The sequence below is a fragment of the Capsicum annuum genome, chromosome 7 (assembly GCF_002878395.1).
Source record: "Capsicum annuum cultivar UCD-10X-F1 chromosome 7, UCD10Xv1.1, whole genome shotgun sequence".
In the NCBI taxonomy this organism is placed as follows: Eukaryota; Viridiplantae; Streptophyta; class Magnoliopsida; order Solanales; family Solanaceae; genus Capsicum; species Capsicum annuum.
Window position 1 is genome coordinate 195,875,282 of NC_061117.1, and position 18,963 is coordinate 195,894,244.

Below are 18,963 nucleotides of genomic sequence, written 5' to 3' on the forward strand. Positions count from 1 at the left end.
AGATTGAATTTGATTTTTTTAAATTTTCAACTTTTATTATTAGCTAAAGTTATAAACCGAAAAAATCAAACCAAACCGAACTAAACCGACAATTATTTTTTTTGTTTGAGTTGATTTGATTTTAGAAATTTAAAAACCAACTAAGTTGGTTTGGTTATGATTTTGACGGATAACCGATCCAAATCCACCCATGAACACCCCTACTCATTGGATATTTTCATCATTTTAATGGAGGGCTAAATTATTCTTTTTAATTATTTATATCTGACTAATTACGTACATGTCTATAAGCTATTTCACCAAAGTTCAATATGTCAACTAGATGGGAGAATATTTCTGTCTGTTGGCATCAATTTTCTACTTGGAAGGTTGATTTCATAGTCTCTATGAGTTCTTGCTTTTATGTTTGATTGTTTGCCTTGGAATTTCCTTTGTTTTGTTGGTGTTGCATCTACATTGGATGTTGTTGTTTTTGGTTTCTTTCTGCTCCAACATGCTGGATTCTTCTGAGTAAATTTCTCATTAGATTGGTCGTTTATGTTCTTATAATTGTGAAATTTGTGGGTTTGCCCTATTTTTTCCATCTACATTAGACATTTTCCTCAAAAAGTTGAAATTTAGCAGAAAGTTGAATCGTCAAGCTTGACTTTCGCTGCTTCCCTGTGTAATGGTGTCTGTACTCTAGCTTCCGTAGATTTAAAAGTGAACTTGGTTTATTTATACGATTACTATTGTGAAATATCTGGGTCTGTATTAAAAAATTTTCTAGGTACATGCATGTTCTAAATCAGTTAAAGAGTAGACAAACTATAGGATAAAGACGTCCTTAGCTGCGTGTTAAAAAATATTTAGGTTGATCAATTATTGTTTGTTGATTGTTTCTTTTTAACTCTTGTTGTTCCAGGTAATTTAATCTGGTGGAGTGACTCCAGAATTTGGAAATTAAATCGGTAGGGAGGTACTGACTGTTGCTCTCCTATTCTCCCTTTATGTTGATTGTTGGTCAATTAGTTTTTTGGTGTTTTTAGGTTGGTTTGATGGAATCTTGATTAATCCCTCTGCTCCAATTTATTTGTCAGATTTTGACTTGATTTCATGTACTAGTGTATCGACTGTATGTTACCACATTGATACAAGCCTAAAGTGCATAAGGATTGCAAGGACTTCTCAAAGGAACAAGCTTCGAAATTTACAAGTACTAGAAGACCCTTTTGGAGACATTACAAAGCCTTGTTCAAATGAAGAGAGAAGGAGAGATTCCTACAACACATAGGCGCCTATTCATTAAGGGCATTCTTGTCTTTTAATGACTTATTTTTACACTCCAAAGGAGCACCCTTCATTAAGGGTATTTTGGTCATTGATTGTAATAAGTATAAATAGACCCTTTAACTTGTATTTTCATTAGACTCTGATGAAATTGGATATTATTCTTAGATTGTAGCTTTAGTCTTGTAGTTTTAGCTCTCAAACCCAAAATTGGTTCCTTGAATACATTTGAAGTTAGGGATTCACTTGTATTGGGATAATTTGGCAAGAAAGGTGTGCTTGAGGAAGAGTGTTTCCTTTGGGTCACCTAAGAGGAAGGTTTGAACTCTTATTTGTGAGGTGTGTTGAAGATTTTGAAACATCTTCTAGTGCTAATCATTGAATAGGAGTAAACGTCTTTCTATCTATCCTTTAGTTTCAAGCATTCTTCTTCTTCATCTCCATTCTATGTGTTGTTTTATCTTTGTGAACTTGCTAATTTTTGTTCCTTTAGTGTCCATTTCGTGTTTGATAGTCCTTTAGGCTATCATTTGGTATCAAAGCCTTTCTTAGGGTTGTTCCTACAACTCTAATCCTTGGTTTTAGTGTTCTTATATAGAAAATCTCATAAAAAAGAGTCGAAAATCAGATAATATCAAAAAAAATTGTGTGTTGTCTTGTGGTTTTGTTGTAGATCCGAATTTTCCAAGTTAGATTTACAAGTTTTTGTTTTGTTTTGAAGATTTCTAGTTTTATATCCTTTCTCTATGGCACATAGAAAGTCTAGATCTACTTTTAGAGTGAAGTTTGGTTATTTTTGAGCTAGACCCACTATTGTTGTGGCTTGTTTGAAGCTTTTGGAGAGGGTGACGTTTTTTGTCTTGTGTTGATGACTTGATTTGTGGATGATTTTTAGTTGGTTGAGGTTGTTTTGGCATAAGGAACCTAGATATTAAAAAAAATCAGATTTGGTGTTCATTTGCTAGGTGGTCAAACTTTGGTCAACTCTTAATTATTCATCTTGTTCTTCCATATTCATCAAGTCTTGCTAAGGAAGAATATCCAAAGAGTGTGTTTGATCCAAAAAAAAAAAGAGAAGAAAGAGAGAGTACTTGGTGTTTGTGAAGGAATATTCCTTAGTATATTCATAGTCATCCAAAAGAAAGAAGAGACAAAGAGAATAATCAAGTACAATTGAAAGTACAAGGGGGGGACCAATCCATTTTGAATTCATTTGAAGCTCCAAAAGGGCTCCAAAACGTTCAATTCCCCCCCCCCCCCCCCCCCCGCCCAACACACACAAAATTTCTTCTTCTCTTAAGTGTGTTTGGCCGAAACAAGTGTATTGAGATTTGAAAATTTTAAAAGTGACGTCCAATCACAAGCTGCCACGTCATCACTTATACAAACAACCAAATTGAGTTCTAAAATTAGATTTCCTAGTTTCTATTTGTTGTTTCTAGTTGCTTTTGTGTTGATTCTATTACTAATTAGTAAGATAGTAACTACCTACTAGTTTTGTAATTAGATTAGAGTCCGTTGTTTCGTGCCTTCGATTTTTGTGTGCTTTTCTCGTTTTCAAGTCGTAGTATTTTTGTTGGTTCAAGTTCATGCATCACTTGTTTTGAGCCATTTCAAACGAAGATCCATTCCGATTCAAAGCTTTTCACCTCTCAAGTAACTTGCCAAGTATTGCCAGTTCTCTAACACTTGTGCAGCCAAGTGTGAGGTGAGGTTGAGTGTGAGTGAAGTGAGGCTTTTGAACTAACTCGTTTGCTCGTTTTGTAAGTTACTTTGCTTGCTGTTTTTTGCACTTTGTAGGTACATTTTCCATGGAAACTGAAGGTACTACTTCCCAACCTTTGGGAAATGATGTTATGAGAGCTTTGACGGCCCAAATGGAGGCCTTGAGTCGAGAAATGAAGAGCGGAAATGATTCTATAAAGAGTGATATGGATTCAATGAGGGGTGACATGATTAGAATTAGAGCGAGAGTTGATAGACTATGTCCACCAAAATCTCCACAATTCCAAACACCTCAAGTCCAAAGATCCTATACTTCACAAAATCCAATGAATCCTCTCCATGAGTTAGAAACCAAAGAGAGTGAGGCCAAGCCTCAAGGTAGAGAGAAAATTATTAGTAAGGTACGAGAAGAATGTGAACAAAGAAGGGAAAAGGAAGGGAAAACCATTGGTAGTGAAGTTGGAAGGGAAAAAAATGCTTGATTATGGATCTTTTCCACAAAAGACCCTTTTTATTCACTAACCCAAATACTAGCATTTTGCCTAGTATTTTATCTTCTCATGTGCAGGTTCAAGACCCTAGAAGTCCCGAGGAGAAGCCCAAGGAATTTTTCTTCAAGCCCTTGGCCGAAAGTCCCCATTGTGGGACAAGCGAGGAAGAAGTGAATCCAAAGGGAAACATTGACATATTCCCTTGTAATGTGGAGCATGAGGGCTCCCATGACGCGAAACAAAGTGAAGAAACTACTTCTCATAATCTACAAGGTAACCAAGCTATTTTCCACACTCCTAAAAACTTGAATTGTTGTGATGTGGCTCGTAGTAGCCAAAGTGGTGTAGTTTCGGATTAGATTAGTCAAGAAGTGTATAAATCTCCCTTTTGTGATACTCTTGGTGTTGATAGGTTGTATAAGGACCAAACTCTTGTTGTGAGTACGCAAGCACTAGTTGATCATTTAGATGACAAAATCAATTCTTTTAGTAAGAATGATTTATGTCCATCTAGTGCTAGCACTTATAAATTGAATAAGGTTCCATTATCATGTGAAAAGAGTATTCACGAACTACATGACCCTCTTGTATATGATAGTACCTTGGTTGATGTCTTCACACTTGATTCCTTCCTATACTACCTCTTCGCCTATGATGATAACCATGTTAATTTTGAATTGATATTATGTAGAGGTAGTAAGATTGGTGGCTGTTTTCCTTTCTTGAATGAAGATGATTTTGAGTTTGATGCTGTAATAAAAGGAATGGATAATCTCGACTTAGATTTTTATCTTCTGCTCCCATTTGACCCCAGAATACTCTTGAAATGTGAAGGTTATAGTTGTTGGTCGTGCTCACTTACTTTCGGTATTGCTGCTATTCCCGTCTTTGGTATCCTATATTCTAAGATTTTCATGTCAAATACCAAGGATAAGTGGATGTATGTTAAGTGTGAACCACCTTGGAGTGATAATAGAATTGTGGTACTAATGCTAACCCTCCTATCTTGAGGATTGTGTGCTTTTTTTCCCTCTCTTTAGTTTTGCAAGGTACGAATTTGAGGACAAATTTCTTTCAAGATGGAGAGGATGATACAAGCCTAAAGTGCATAAGGATTGCAAGGACTTCTCAAGGAAACAAGCTTCGGAATTTACAAGTACTAGAAGACCCTTTTGGAGACATTACAAAGCCTTGTTCAAATAAAGAGAGAAGAAGGGATTCCTACAACACATAGACACCTATTCATTAAGGGCATTCTCGTCTTTTAATGACTTGTTTTTACACTCCAAAGGAGCACCCTTCATTAAGGGTATTTTGGTCATTGGTTGTAATAAGTATAAATAGACCCTTTAGCTTGTATTTTTATTAGACTTTGATGAAATTGGATATTACTCTTAGATTGTAGTTTTTAGTCTTGAAGTTTTAGATCTTAGAATCTGAAAATTGGTCCAAGAACATTTGAAGTTAGGGTTTCGCTTGTTTTAGATAATTTGGCAAGAAAGGTGTGTTTGAGGAAGAGTGTTTCCTTTGGGTCACCTAAGAGAGAGGTTTGAACTCTTATTTGTGAGATGTGTTGAAGATTTTGAAACATCTTCTAGTGCTAATCATTGAATAAGAGTAAGGGTCTTTCTATCTATCCTTCAGTTTCAAGCATTCTTCTTCTTCATCTCCATTCTATGTGTTGTTTTCTCTTTGTGAACTTGCTGATTTTTGTCCCTTTTGTGTCCATTTCGTGTTTGATAGTCCTTTAGGCTATCACACATCCGGTCGTGGATTGTCTTCTTTGTCTAGGCCTCATTTATTTATGTATAATAACATTCTTGTGAACTAATGGTCTTTGTGCTATAGGCTTTCCTTGTCCTCAAATTTATAAGTTCAAGTGATTTGATTGATGTCAACTTAGTTGCACATGTACTAGCAATTATGGGGTATTACAACCTGATTGTATGTTGTTTGCACCTTAGTGGGGATCATCACAAATGTTGCTGGTACATTTGATATATCCCCATAATTGGGATTGTCCTGATACATTTAAGAGGGTGCTTGTGGTAGCTCCTAATTAGGATAAAGGGACGCCAGGTTGGGGAAATTGTTCCAGTTAAAGGTTTTTGTTTGGACATATTAACCACTAACTACGTAATGTTATTAGTTGGTATGGTTTATTATTACTTGTATTCCAACTTGTGATGATACTAGGGGCTGTTATGCAATTAGTTGAACTTTCTCTCGTTGAAAATTACATTGTTTATGCATGGTTAAAATTTTGAATATATAATAGATATTTCATGAGCTGCCAATAGCTTTGTCCTCATAAACGATTGGTTTGAATTTTCTGAAATGAAAATTTTACAAAAGGTGGATCTGTCTCTATTTGTACATTCAACATGAGTATTACGATATTCTCTTAAATATCATTTGATTTTGGAAATAGCGCAACTTTCCATGCTCCTGATATATAGTCAAACCTCTTCAAATTATAAATCAGTATTTCTATGAAAGTAAAAAAGAATGATTTTTATGTGTAACTTTGCCCATTTGAGATTCTGCTTCTGTTTGACCATATGGTCGTTTAGCATTTCTGTTTCTATTATCTGCAGTTACTATATCTTTCAAACTAGTGAGTTGTGGTTAACGGTGGAATTCTTCTTTATTAATCATTAGGTCACAAAATTTTTAGTACCTAAATACATTATTTAAAACATGAAACTTTAGAGCAATTAGCAAAAGTTTTATTTTGGATAGAATAGAGTATATGCGTGATTTATACATATTCCAGGTCTTTATTTGCAGAGAATAAAACATTATTTAGAACTTATTTCACCTCTAAATTTTGAGATTATTTCACGTGTTAGTAGTGCACTATTTAGGTGATACTTATAGCAACATGGAGAGCCTTATATGGAATATTAGTTGAGTATGTCTACCCCTGATGAGTAGAATCAAGTTTCAAATTTAAATTTTAATAGAGGTCGCTAGGGGTGTGCATAGATCGGGTTGGTTCGATTTTTCATTAAAATATAACCAAATCAATAATGTCGGTTTTCTAAATCTATAAATCAAATCAAACCAATATACAATCGATTTTTTAATTTCGGTTTTAGTCGATTTTTTTCGATTTTCTCGGTTTTTCGGTTTTCTTGGTTTTTTACAATTATAATGTGATTGAAGAAAAAAATTAAATGATTTTACTAAAAAGATAAAAAAAAAAATGGTCATAGAGTAGTTTCGATTAAAATTAAGTTGGCAAATTACTAAGACGTCTAAACTAGTATCTCTTAAAGTAATATTATGTGGATACCCAATAGTTCAATTTCTTAGTCACTAGTCACAGTAGCTTGTCTGAAAATTCTCTTCACATAAAATGTGAGCATACAAAAGAATGAAAAAGTGGAGACAACTTATTAAAAACTTTAACTCCATAAAGTAATTAACTATAATATAATTCCATAAAAAAAGAGAAAAAAGAGAAACAAACCTAAATCACAACTTGACGAACGGATGAATAAAATGTAAAGTGAAGCAATGAAGAGTTTTAGGTTTTTATATGGCAAAAATTCAGATATAGGTAACTTTTAGTCCACATTTGGAAAGAGTTAAGGTTCGGCAAGAAACCAAAAACTCGTTGATGAAAGAGGCTCTATTTTTGGCAAAACTATTATCTAATCATGTAAATTTGTTAAATTTATGTAAACAAAACATTGGAGTTTCAACTAATAGGCTGGTCAAAATAACTCTCTTAAATTAATCATAGACATGATAGGACTTAAGAGGTGAGAGATCAATCAATTTGTTAGATGAAAACAAGTCACAAAGCTTTGTTACCAACATGGACACCCTTCTAGATGACAAAGGGAAATGATCGGTGAAGATATCTCAAGGTATCTAGAATTATGGCAGTACCAAATGTCAACTAGAATTACCCTCTTGAGATTAATATTCCAACCAAACAGAGACCTAATTTTCTATCAGATTTATTCCTACTCTTGCTTCCTAAATTAGCCGCATCTCATAGCTTTACAACATACAATAAGCCTGATATTTAAGCTCAGAGTAGAGAGACAGTTCATTATCCAGTAAGTTTCAAACTATGCCCCAGTTTGAACAATTTTAAAGCATTTAACAATTAGTGATGAGTTATGAAACAGAACAGGCTGGACAAGCATATGTGAAATGGTAAAATCCTAGAAATCACCTAAGAAAGATGTAAGAATCTAAATGCACATATACAAACAACTTACAGATAACCCTGTCCAAAAAGTTTAAAAAGGAGAAAAAAATTTCACCGAAGACTGCTCGAGTTGCAGAGACAAAGTGCTTATATGTATAAAGGGGAAACTTGAATTTCGCTGATAGGATACGATATTGAGAAAGAAGGTGATTATCCTTCAAGACCTTGCCCCTAAAAATTAGTCTTTGTTGCTCAACAGTTACACCAATCTGCGTTGCTAATTGGTCCTTCAAGGCTGAAACTCGCGACTGAGATTGAGATAGGATAGAGAAGTAAGTAGACAATGAGTGCCAAATAAAAGACGTATCACAGAAGTACAGAACATGTGATTGATAAAGATTTCAAATGCTAAATCCACATTCAACTTCATATCAATAAGTCCTTATTTGAGAAAAGGTTTCTACATTTCAGTATATTATTTCTACACGCATAAAAAGAACAATCACTTTTCAGAAGTGGATGTAGGATATGTGCACATTCTCTTTTGGTCAAGTAAATTTGCTATGTCATTGTGTCTACACAGCTGAAAGTTCGCTACTGCTACGTTTTATCTTCTTGTTTTATAACCTGCTACGCATTTCAGTTATGCTTTAAATCACAGGTGCCACTTCGAGCTTGGCATCATGGATTCCAGTGGTACAATTACGGTAATAATCTCAGAAATGCTGGGTGAAAGAATGTTGTCCTTAACTGTCGAGCAAATATATGAAAGTGTTGTTGTCCAGGTACACAAATACATACAACTAACAGCAGGGAAAACTCATTTTCTAAGAATTTCGTTCTATCAGTAAATAAAAATTCTACATTAGGCGGACTTCTACTTAATATGCTCTCTTTTTCCTTTTTAACTTAGCAACAACCGTTGTCTATTACTTGTATAAATCATCAGCTTGCTCATAAACTATTTAAGCTCCAGCTACAAAAGCAGTCTTCAGATTTTCCAATCAAAACCTGGTAGGATAGCTATCACGTCCTAAGCTGAAGCAAAAACTCCAATTTTTCCAACATCACCATTATCCACGGACCCCGAGGAGGCAAGTAAAAGGCAGAAAATTGAATCACCCACTCCAGGAAAAAAGATTAAAGGTAACCATACTTTCAAAATTGAATTTGCTACTGTAGTCTACGTCCCCTTTAACTGAACTCAGTTAATATTGTAGTCGTCACACCTATTCATGTAAGTTGATTGTCTCGACAACATTTCACATCTCAACAGCTCTAACATATAGATTATAAGAAATTTCAACAACTACTTTGAAGTATTCTGCTCAAGTGAATTTTTTTTTAAATATGTATAGTTGCAGAAAAATGACATTTTATTTTCGACATTCGCAACATCTCAATCTGAACAGGTAAATATAATGTTCATGCTCCCCTTTATTACATCTATGGACTCAACGCATTCAGGTGCTACAATGATTTTGCTCCCATTTATTGCAGCTTCGTAATTTTCTTAGATTTCTGTTACAGGTGGCGACTACTCACTTAGGTGGTGGCGCATGCATAACTATATTTTGGTTGCCTCTACCAGCTTCATCACATGGTATAGCATGTACAGATGAATTTTGCTTTCCTATACCAACATCATATAGTTTGTTGCATGAACAAAGTTTTTGTGTTTTGATGTAACAATCACAGTTTAACGTGCCAAACCTGCATGTGAATAGTTTTTGTATGTAAATAGCTAATAAATGAAAATTAGTTATGTTTCTATAAAATAATTACATGTTATTATGGAGCGTTTTTCTTTCAGTGACAAAAATGATAAAGTTCACGCTTATGTTGGACTCGTGCTTGAACGGGCTTCTCCATCTCTCTCTCTATACACACACACACACACATATATATATATATATAATTATTTTTTAAATTCTTTTTGTGGCTTCGACATGATAACGACGTGGCGCTGATTTGGAACGAGTGTATTACACTCTTCATTGTGAGGGTGGAATTATATTTTTACGGTGGTATATAATTCACACAAAAGTTATTTAGAGAGATAAATAATTATCGATAAAGTTAGAGTGCTAAAGTAAATTATAGTGACAAATTCAGAAGATATTTATGCTTTTTTCCAATGACAATGACTTTCTTTAAAAAGATCTATTTATATAATACTAATGACATAAACAATAATTTTACTATATTAACGTAAGACAGAATTCAAATACTGCACATCTAACTATATATATATATTTTTTTAAAAAGACAGGAATTCGTTATTTTACCTCGAATAAATCAATCAGGATTTATCCATCCAGACACTGACCATTTGAAATGTTGAAATATTTATTTAAATTTTGTAGAATGTTGAAATATTTATTTAAATTTTGGTTTCCTACGGTAATTCGGTGTCAACACCGACCATTTGAATTGTGCTTAATGATAGGTTGTTTCCAGTTTTGGAAAAAGATCTATAAGTTTTCTATTATGTTATCATCAGTACTTCAGATTAAATTAAGAGATTAATTAATTTGATTTAAAAAAAAAAAAAAATTGGTGGCCTGTTAAGGCCTTTTTATTAAAAAGGGCCCAAATGCCCAAACTTACACACCATCGGATCCAAGACCCGGTCCACAAGACAAGGGAGCTGAAAAGACTCCCTTTTGATTGATATAGATAAGTTTAAAGACAACTATACACTTTATTTTCCACTTTCCCTTGACATTGTCTTCTTCAAGAGTGCTCACTGATTGCTGCCATTGGAACTCGAAGCTCCGTTCCCTTCTTCTTTGGGTGGTGTTCAAGCTAAATCCATGGTGGATCTTAGTTGAATTCTTAATATCAGCTTCACTCTTCTCAGGTGAGAAATGTTGCCTTTGTAAGATCTTCTTTGTGTTTTCAAAAGTAAAATCTTCCTCCCGTTTTTCGTCAGGTAGTCTTGGGTCTGCAAAAGACCAGCTTTCCAGATGATGGACCGTCTCCCTATCCCTCCCTTTTGGTGATCTTCCAGGCATACTGTTAAACCCTCTTTTCTATGCTCTTTAATTTCCTTTGTTGCTGCTGCTACCTGTTGCACTCTGTTAGATTTGTACATATGCATACTACTTACTATATTGATTATTACTGAACTATTTTCCTTGTCCTGATCCTGATATGTGGAATTTGATCCTTGTCAATGTTTAGAAGCCGCCTTGTTTTCACTGTTACCTGTTGGTATGAGTGGTATTCTTGCATGTCTTGTGTCTCTATCACTACATTTGCCAAAGAGTCGGGCACTGAGTTGCCTTCTCTAAATATATGAGTAATAGTAGCTTGTAATTGCTAAAGTAGAATCCTAATCTCCTCAATGACACCAACCAGTTCCCAAGGAATTTTCCATTGCTTTAGAATCATGTGCTTAAGACTTAGAGAATCTGTCTCTATGATGAACTTTGTATAAAGTTTCTCATGACAGTATTCTAAGGCTTCCTTAATATCAGTGGATTCGGCTTCTGTATTTGTCCCAAGTCCTAATCCCTTAGCTCTTGCATATACCAGATCCCCTCTTTCATCTCTTATGAAAAAATCATATGAGCTCATCCCCGGATTCCCTCTACATACTCCATCTGTATTGCATTTTAGTTATAAATGCTCATGCTTTTTCCATACCACTTGATGATAATGAAGTTGTGGTTTGTATGTGCTCATAGTGTCCACCACCTCTGGCCATGTCCAGTTCTGCAGTTTTATCCAAGGATAAAGATTCTTGATCAGTTTCTTTATCACTCCTTGTATCTATATTACTATCCCCTTAAAAGAAATGAACCCTCCATGTTTAAAAGAATTTCTCCTTTTCCATAAGGTCCACATGATTATGGCTGGTATCGCTTTACAGATGCTGTTGAGTTTTAGTGTTGATTCCTTTGTCCACCATGACACAATCATCTGTTGAAGTTGTACATTGTCCATCCTGATCCCTGCAATGAACAAACTACCTCCATAGCTTTAAAGTTATGGGAGCTGTTAGTAAAACATGTGACATAGTTTCCTCCTTTTTGTCCTCACAACACCAGCATCTTGACACCAAATGAATCCTCATTCTCCTCAAATTATCATCTGTAGGGATCCTTTTGAGCCACACTCTCCATAAGAAGAAATTATATTCAAAAAGGTAGACCTTTATTCCAAATATAATCAAAATCTCTTCTTTTCTTTTTTTTCTTCTGAGTTACCTCCCAGGAAGATTTCATCGAAAATTGACCATTTGTATTTTCCATCCACCATGGTCTATCATTATGATGCCATTCAACCTTAGGCTTTACTGTCTAAAGAATTAGCTCCACCATCTCTTTCGATAAAGATCTTCACCTCTATGTTTTCATTTTGAAAAGTCTCTCCTTCCACATAATATAAAGCACCCTGTTTGGTCCAATTATCATACCAAAAACTTGAGTTCCCAACTGTAACCTGCCACCAAATGAGATGATCAACCTCTTCTCTTATAGCAATCATTTTCCTCCAAACATGTAATGCTCTAATTTCTTTATTCAGTAAAGGATGAAATTTTTTGCAGTATTTATTCCTCATAAATGAACTCCACATAGAAGATGTGGAAGTTATAAAATTCCACCACAGTTTTGCAAAAAGTGCCTTGGACGTATCATGTAAAGATCTAAAACCCAAACCACCCTCATTTTTTGGATAACGCATTAGATCCCAAGACACCAATGCTTATTTTTTGATCCAGTAGCATTACCCCAAAAAAAAACTTGGCAAATATCTTGTGTAGTTGATTAATTGCACTCACAGGAGGGTTCATAGCAGATAAAATATATACGGGCATAGATTGCAACACATGTGCAATAAAAGTGTACCTTCCCCCATAAGACAGAAGTCTATTTTGCCAAGAATTTAACCTCTTCATCAACTCCTCATAATGTGGTTTATTCTTTCTACCTTAGAAAATAGGAGAACCCAAGTAAGTGAAAGGAAACTTACCTTGGTTTATCTTAGTTATTCTCTTTATATTGTTGGCCACCTTTATTGGAGTCTTATCATGCAAATAAAAGAAGCTTTTATCAAGATTAATTATTTGACCCGAGGTAAATTCATATCTTCTCGAAACTATCATCATTTTCTTTATTGATGCTGCATGTCCAGAGCAAAAAAGAATAGTGTCATCTACATATGATAAATGGTTAATATCAGGACTCCACTTAGGCATTCCATATCCTCTAAAATCTGGATCCTCAAACAAGCCATTTAGACTTCTTGCTAACACTTCAGCTAAAATAATAAACAAGGTAGGTGATAGAGGATCCCCTTGCTTTAACCCTCTTAAGGACTGAAGAAACCATAAGAGTGGTCATTCAAAAGCATTGAATACCAATTATTACTAATCAGTTTGACTACCATGTCAATTATCCTTTCAGAAAACCAAATTTTCTCAATATCTCCACCAAGCACTTCCAAGAAACTCTATCATAAGCCTTTGTCATATCCAACTTTACAATCACTTGAGTAGTTTATTCCTTCTATTTATATCTCTAATAATCTCTTGAGATAGCAAAACATTTTCCATTATGCTTCTCCCCTTAACAAAATCAGCCTGATTACTAGAAATAATATTATGAAGCACCTCCACAATCTCATATAAATCAATTTGAATATGATTTTATTAACAAAAGTGCTAAGACTGATAGGTCTGAGATCACCAAAAGTACTCACTACTTCTTTCTTTGGAATCAGAACAAGATTAGTGTGAGTGATGTACCTTGGTAAATCACTTTTACAAAAGAATGCCTTAACCATATTTGTAATATTCCCCCCCCCCCCCCACCACCACCACCACCACACCCCCACAACTATATTCCAGCAAGACTGAAAAAAAATAACCTGAAAAACCATCTGGTCCCCCTGCACTTTCCCCATTTAAAGAAAAAACAACCTTCTTGACTTCCTCTAAGTTTGGCAAGCTTTCCATTCTATTGTTTTGCTCCTCAGTAATACTTTTGTTAATACACCCTAGCATCTCATAATTATTAGGCACTTGGTTCTTTTTAAATTGCTTCATGTAGACCTGCACTGCCTCATCCCCAATTTTCTGTGGTGATGTGATAACATCCCCCTGTCTTGTTTGGATTTTTGTAACTTGCAGTCTTCTTCTTCTACCTTTCACATAAGAATGAAAGAATTTAGTATTTTTGTCTCCATCAGTAAATCACTTCATCCCTGCCTTTTGTTTCCAAAACTCTTCCTCTATTTTCCTCAATCTGTTTAAATCTGCCTCTGCTTTACTCAACTCCTCTCTATTTTCTGCAGTTGGTTGTATCTCAAACTGTGTTTCCTTTGCTTTTATTACATCCTCCAAAGTTGCTACCTTTTGGAAAATATCCCCAAAAATCTCCCTACTCCAGACAACAAGTACTAATTTCATCATTTTCAATTTCTCATGCACTATTTGAAAAGGTGACCCTTGAAAATTTTCACTCCAATTTGTTGCACTATTCCATGAAAATCTTTATGCGTGGTCCACAAGTTCAAGAACCTAAAAGATTTTTTAACATGTACCTGTACAGTAATTTCAATGACATGAAGTGGTGCATGATCAGAACCTTTCCTGATAAGATGATTCACTTCACAATTAGGCATAGCCTGGAAAAGTTCATAATTACCAAACACCCTGTCTAGCCTCTTAAAAATGCAATCCTCTTGAATTCTTTCATTCCACCAAGTGAATCTGCTGCCTGTAAATCTTAATTCGTTCAATGCACAATTATTCATACATTGAGCAAAATCAAGAATCTCCTGTTGTGTCACTGGGAGACCTCCAAGTTTTTCAGAATCATCCAAAATAACATTAAAATCACTCCCAACAAGCCATGAAATACTAGTATTACAGGCAACTTGCTCCAAATCTTCCCACAGCTCTAATCTCTCTAAGTGACTGCATCTCGCATACACTGCAATTACTTTAAAAGAATTAGTTGCTCCTCTAAGCTTATACTCCATTGTTAAATGTTGTGTAGAATTTGTGGTACCACTTTCTTCACAATCATCATCGCAGAAGATCTAAATTTTATCAGAACAATTTACTTTAGCATGTGTAAGCCCTAGCCTTATTCTGTAATCCAACTCTGATGGACTTTGAAAAGGTTCAAATAATACAATGTAAGAATAATGGTGTTTTTTATGAAGATCTATTAATTTCTCAAATGAACTTTGAGTTTTATGAGACCCGACTTACTCCTTGTATTGATTTGTGACTTGTTATCAGTTTTCTTGTAATTTTTTCTGTTCTTCCCTTTCAACTGACTAATTTGTCTTGGAGATAAATCTTCATCCCTCCCTATTTGGTCAATGTTATCATCCATATCTGCATCTTCTTCATGATCTTGTTTCTGTTGTTCTCCTTCTGTGTTAGACTATAAATTTTAGGAACCTCAGTTTCAAACTCTGCTATGATCTGCAATTCATTGCCTTCCACCTCTATATCATGATCTTTACAATCCACATCAGCATTCTCTTCTTCATCTTGAATTCTAGCCGAATCACCTATTCCTTATTTAACATTGTCTTTTTCCTGATCTCTAACCGAGCTTTGTGACTCTTCTTGTATCTGTCCTTTTTCACCATCCTCATTGGTAGTGCCTTGTTCTGCCTGAGTGTTAAGTCATTTGTCATTTTTTTGATCATTCTGGTCTGTTGATAGCTCTTTGTCATCATCAACATCTTTCTCCTTCAAAGCATCAAATTTATTATTTACTGAAACATCCACCTCTTTCTAAGTGTTTTCTTTCTGGTTTTATCTTCTTTCTTGCCTCCTTCCATTGTTCCATCTTCTTTTCACTTATTTTCTCTTTTGTTTATGAAGTTCTTGTGTTTTTGTGTCTTTGCCTTTACTGTTGTCTGCCATCTTTTTCTTATTCTTCTATAATCCTTCTGTGATTTCATAGTATCTTGTTCTTCCCCTTCCTCCTTGTCCTCCTTTGGATATAATTCAGGACGAATGACAAAATATTCGTTCTCATTACGTCCTTGTAGTTTGCATTCCTTACATTACTTAGGCACATAATCATATTTGATATGAATCCACTTCTCTACAACTTCTCATGTCTTTTTTTTCATCCCAATATTAATTCTTTTGGGAAATTCTCCTAGCAGATCAACTTCCACCTTCACTCTTGTGTAACTTGGTCTAATCTTGTTCTGTGTAGCTAGATCTACCTGGAAAGGCTTCTCAATAGCAGCTGCCAGACAGAAGACTGTTTTTCTTGCAAAAAAATTCAGTGTAGGGATGGAAATGATATCCATGCCACTGCAGTAGTGGTTTCTTCCTCAGGGTTGAACATTGGATCCCATTTCAAGGTTCGCATCGGATATGACCAATAATTCTTTGTAATATAGAATTAAGGTTTGGATAAGAGGTGTACATAATCCTCAATCTTCGTTGCTCTTATTAACACATGTTGATTACTCAATAGAACAATATTGACTTCTTCCTTCAACTCACATTGCTTTGGGATTAAGCGTCGTAGATCTTGTATATTAGGCCAGCCATAGGAGAATTTGCCAATTAATGCATACTTTAGATCTTCGTTAATAATTATTTGATTAACCTCCCCTTCTTCCCAAATAATACGTGGTTCTCCATGCAAATAAGGTATTACTTTCAGTGGAAGCTGCATGTTAGGAATGGTATCTAATTGTAGAAAGTTTGCAAAAGTGGATTTTGTTATTGTTTTATCAACTTGACCAGTCTCCGTCACCGGAGGCTGGCCAGCGGCCGCCAAGGCCATTGATTCTGGTCAATTGAAACGGAATCTCTAACTCATGCTTTGCTAACATGTCCAAAAGCTTTTAAAATTTGGACCCATTATAATTTCTCTCCCTTCAAAAATAGCTTATTAAGAGATATCTAAAATTTCTGTCTATCAAACAATATCATCATACTGCGTGGCAATATCTCTATACCATTCTCTGTTTTAACACCCTTCATACTTTGGTCCATTTGGAAGAATAAAAATGATTACCTCTTTAAGAATGCGTCCAATCAATTAACAGACGAATAAATAGAAATTCAAGTTATTGAATACTACCATTTAGGACACCCTAAAGGAATTTCAAATAATCATCGTAACACTTTCACTATAAATATTAATTGAAACACTCCTCCGGAAGGATATTATAAACTTAATATTGATGGCGCATATGATCATTCAAAAAATTATGGCGGAGGAGGAATTATCAGAAATCACCATGGTGAATGGATAGCTGGAATTGTTTTCTCACACATGGACAAATCAGCTCTACACATGAAAGTTTTAGCAATGTATCATGGGTTGCGCTTGGCTCTTGATAAGAATTTGACCCCTATTTTTATGGAAACGGACTCATGGGTACTTATTCACATATTAAACTCCAAAAATAAAGTTTTCTCACATATGATTTCTGATTGTAGATCCATCATATTAAGCTGTTGAATGAACCTGAAATACGTCACATCTACAGGAGGCAAATACTGTGGCGAACAAGTAGACATCATTTGGAAAGTTTCATCTGCAGTGCATGGAGAATAGATCAATAACTTTTAATCCCCCTCCTAACTTTTTATTTTGCAAGAACTCCTGAAAGACTCAAAGTTTGGGTACTACCCGAACATTTTCATCTCCGTAATAATCTTTATATTTCGGTCAAATAAACAATCTCTTTTCAGCAAAAAGAAAAAAACTATTTGTTCCCTTTGTTAGGGTTTTTGTCATGATTTTCTTAGCAAAAAATAAGTTTTACTTTTTCTTATAAGAAAAATAAAAGTAACCAAAAATACTTTTACTTTTTCGGTAAGGAAAATATAATACTTTTTCATATTTGGAGGAAAGGTTTTGAAACTTATAAATAAAGGACTCTCTTCTCATACAATAACACAATAGCATCCACAATATTAAAGAATTTTTGTTTAGGGATAGATTTCTCTCAATAGGTTTTAGGTTTTTCAATTTTATTTTTAATATGTAGGCCGTTTGTCCAAACCATATCAATAATATGCCTTTTAGTAGTATGTTTTTCTTTATCGTCTGATTTATCGTCTTATGATTTGCAAATTAAAAACTTCTGCATGACGCCCTCTCCATTTCGAATCCAACACCTTTATCAATATTATTGATATTATGTTAGTATTATTTTTTCGTTGATTTTATTACTATATTGGTGTCTGTTTACTTCGAATATCCTTACTATTTTACTTTGAAACAACTTCTCTATTCCAAAAAGATAGGAATATAATAAAGCATCATTACACCGCATGTTCCTCAGAGTAATTGTAATTATTACGAAAAAAATAATTTATCAACTACGTCACACATTCCCCAGAGTACATGTAATTGTTAAGGAAAAAATAACTTAACGTCACACGTTCCTCAGAGTACATGTAATTGTTATGGAAAAAATAACTTATGAACAACACGCAGAGGGCGGACCCACGTGGTTCCGCAAGAGTGCGCGTGCACCTGGTAACTTTTTTTAAAAAATTGTATATATATGTATAAATATCCTACTAAAGTGTTAATAGATTTAATTGTGCACCCTCAATAACAAACATGTCTCGGTGCACTGGTTCGAAACTCAAATGTTGGCATCTATCGGGTCCCGACATTGCAGGTTCGATTCCTGATGGATGCCGTTTTTTTTCATTTACTTAACATTTAATTGCCACCAGCCATGCAGCCACCTCAGTTGGCCCCACACTACCCTTAATTAATATATTTAGATAATAGATATTCCCCAATCCCAAGCCCCATAGTTTTCCCCAAATTTCAAGCCTTATTCGATATTTTTCAAATTCCCCCAGAAGCCAAACAAGGTAACAAGGAGCAATTTCAATTGTTCCATTTGATGCTAACATGTATACATCTCTTCCTTTAGTTTTTTTATTTTTTTATTTAAGTTTGGGTTATGTTAAATGATAAATACTTTTAATATCTATTTGTTGCTTGAAAGTTAGTGTGTAAAATTTATTTATATTTTTTTTCTTGCTTCTATTTAAGTTCATGGACTTTGATTAAGAATAAATAATTAATTTTATTTATATTCTCAATGAATTTTTTGTTTTGTAGGAATTTGTTATTGATTCTTGTGAATTGAAACGGATAGATATTATTCTCCTCAACCAAGCTCTAGTTTTAAAGACAATTCTCATTGTCTTGTAGAAAAGTTTGATGTGAATTCACTTAAATTCGATCCTGAAAAAAGAAAATCAATTCATGAATATGACTTTATAATACAAGATCAAGTCAGAAAGCACTATATTCAACAAGGGCCTTGTCAATCGAT

General features: G+C 34.5%; 1 protein-coding gene across 1 annotated transcript; it reads left to right on the forward strand.

Annotated features, from left to right (window-relative positions):
- Positions 1 to 3,146: 3,146 nt before the first annotated feature.
- LOC124885856 lies at positions 3,147 to 17,395 on the forward strand. The gene is made up of 9 exons (XM_047394108.1): positions 3,147 to 3,242; positions 3,563 to 3,758; positions 7,631 to 7,658; positions 8,315 to 8,438; positions 9,012 to 9,065; positions 10,333 to 10,516; positions 10,593 to 10,666; positions 15,856 to 16,002; positions 17,096 to 17,395. The coding sequence occupies exons 1-9, from the start codon at positions 3,147 to 3,149 to the stop codon at positions 17,219 to 17,221; spliced, it is 1,029 nt and encodes a 342-aa protein (XP_047250064.1). The 3' UTR covers positions 17,222 to 17,395.
- The last annotated feature ends 1,568 nt before the right edge of the window (positions 17,396 to 18,963 follow it).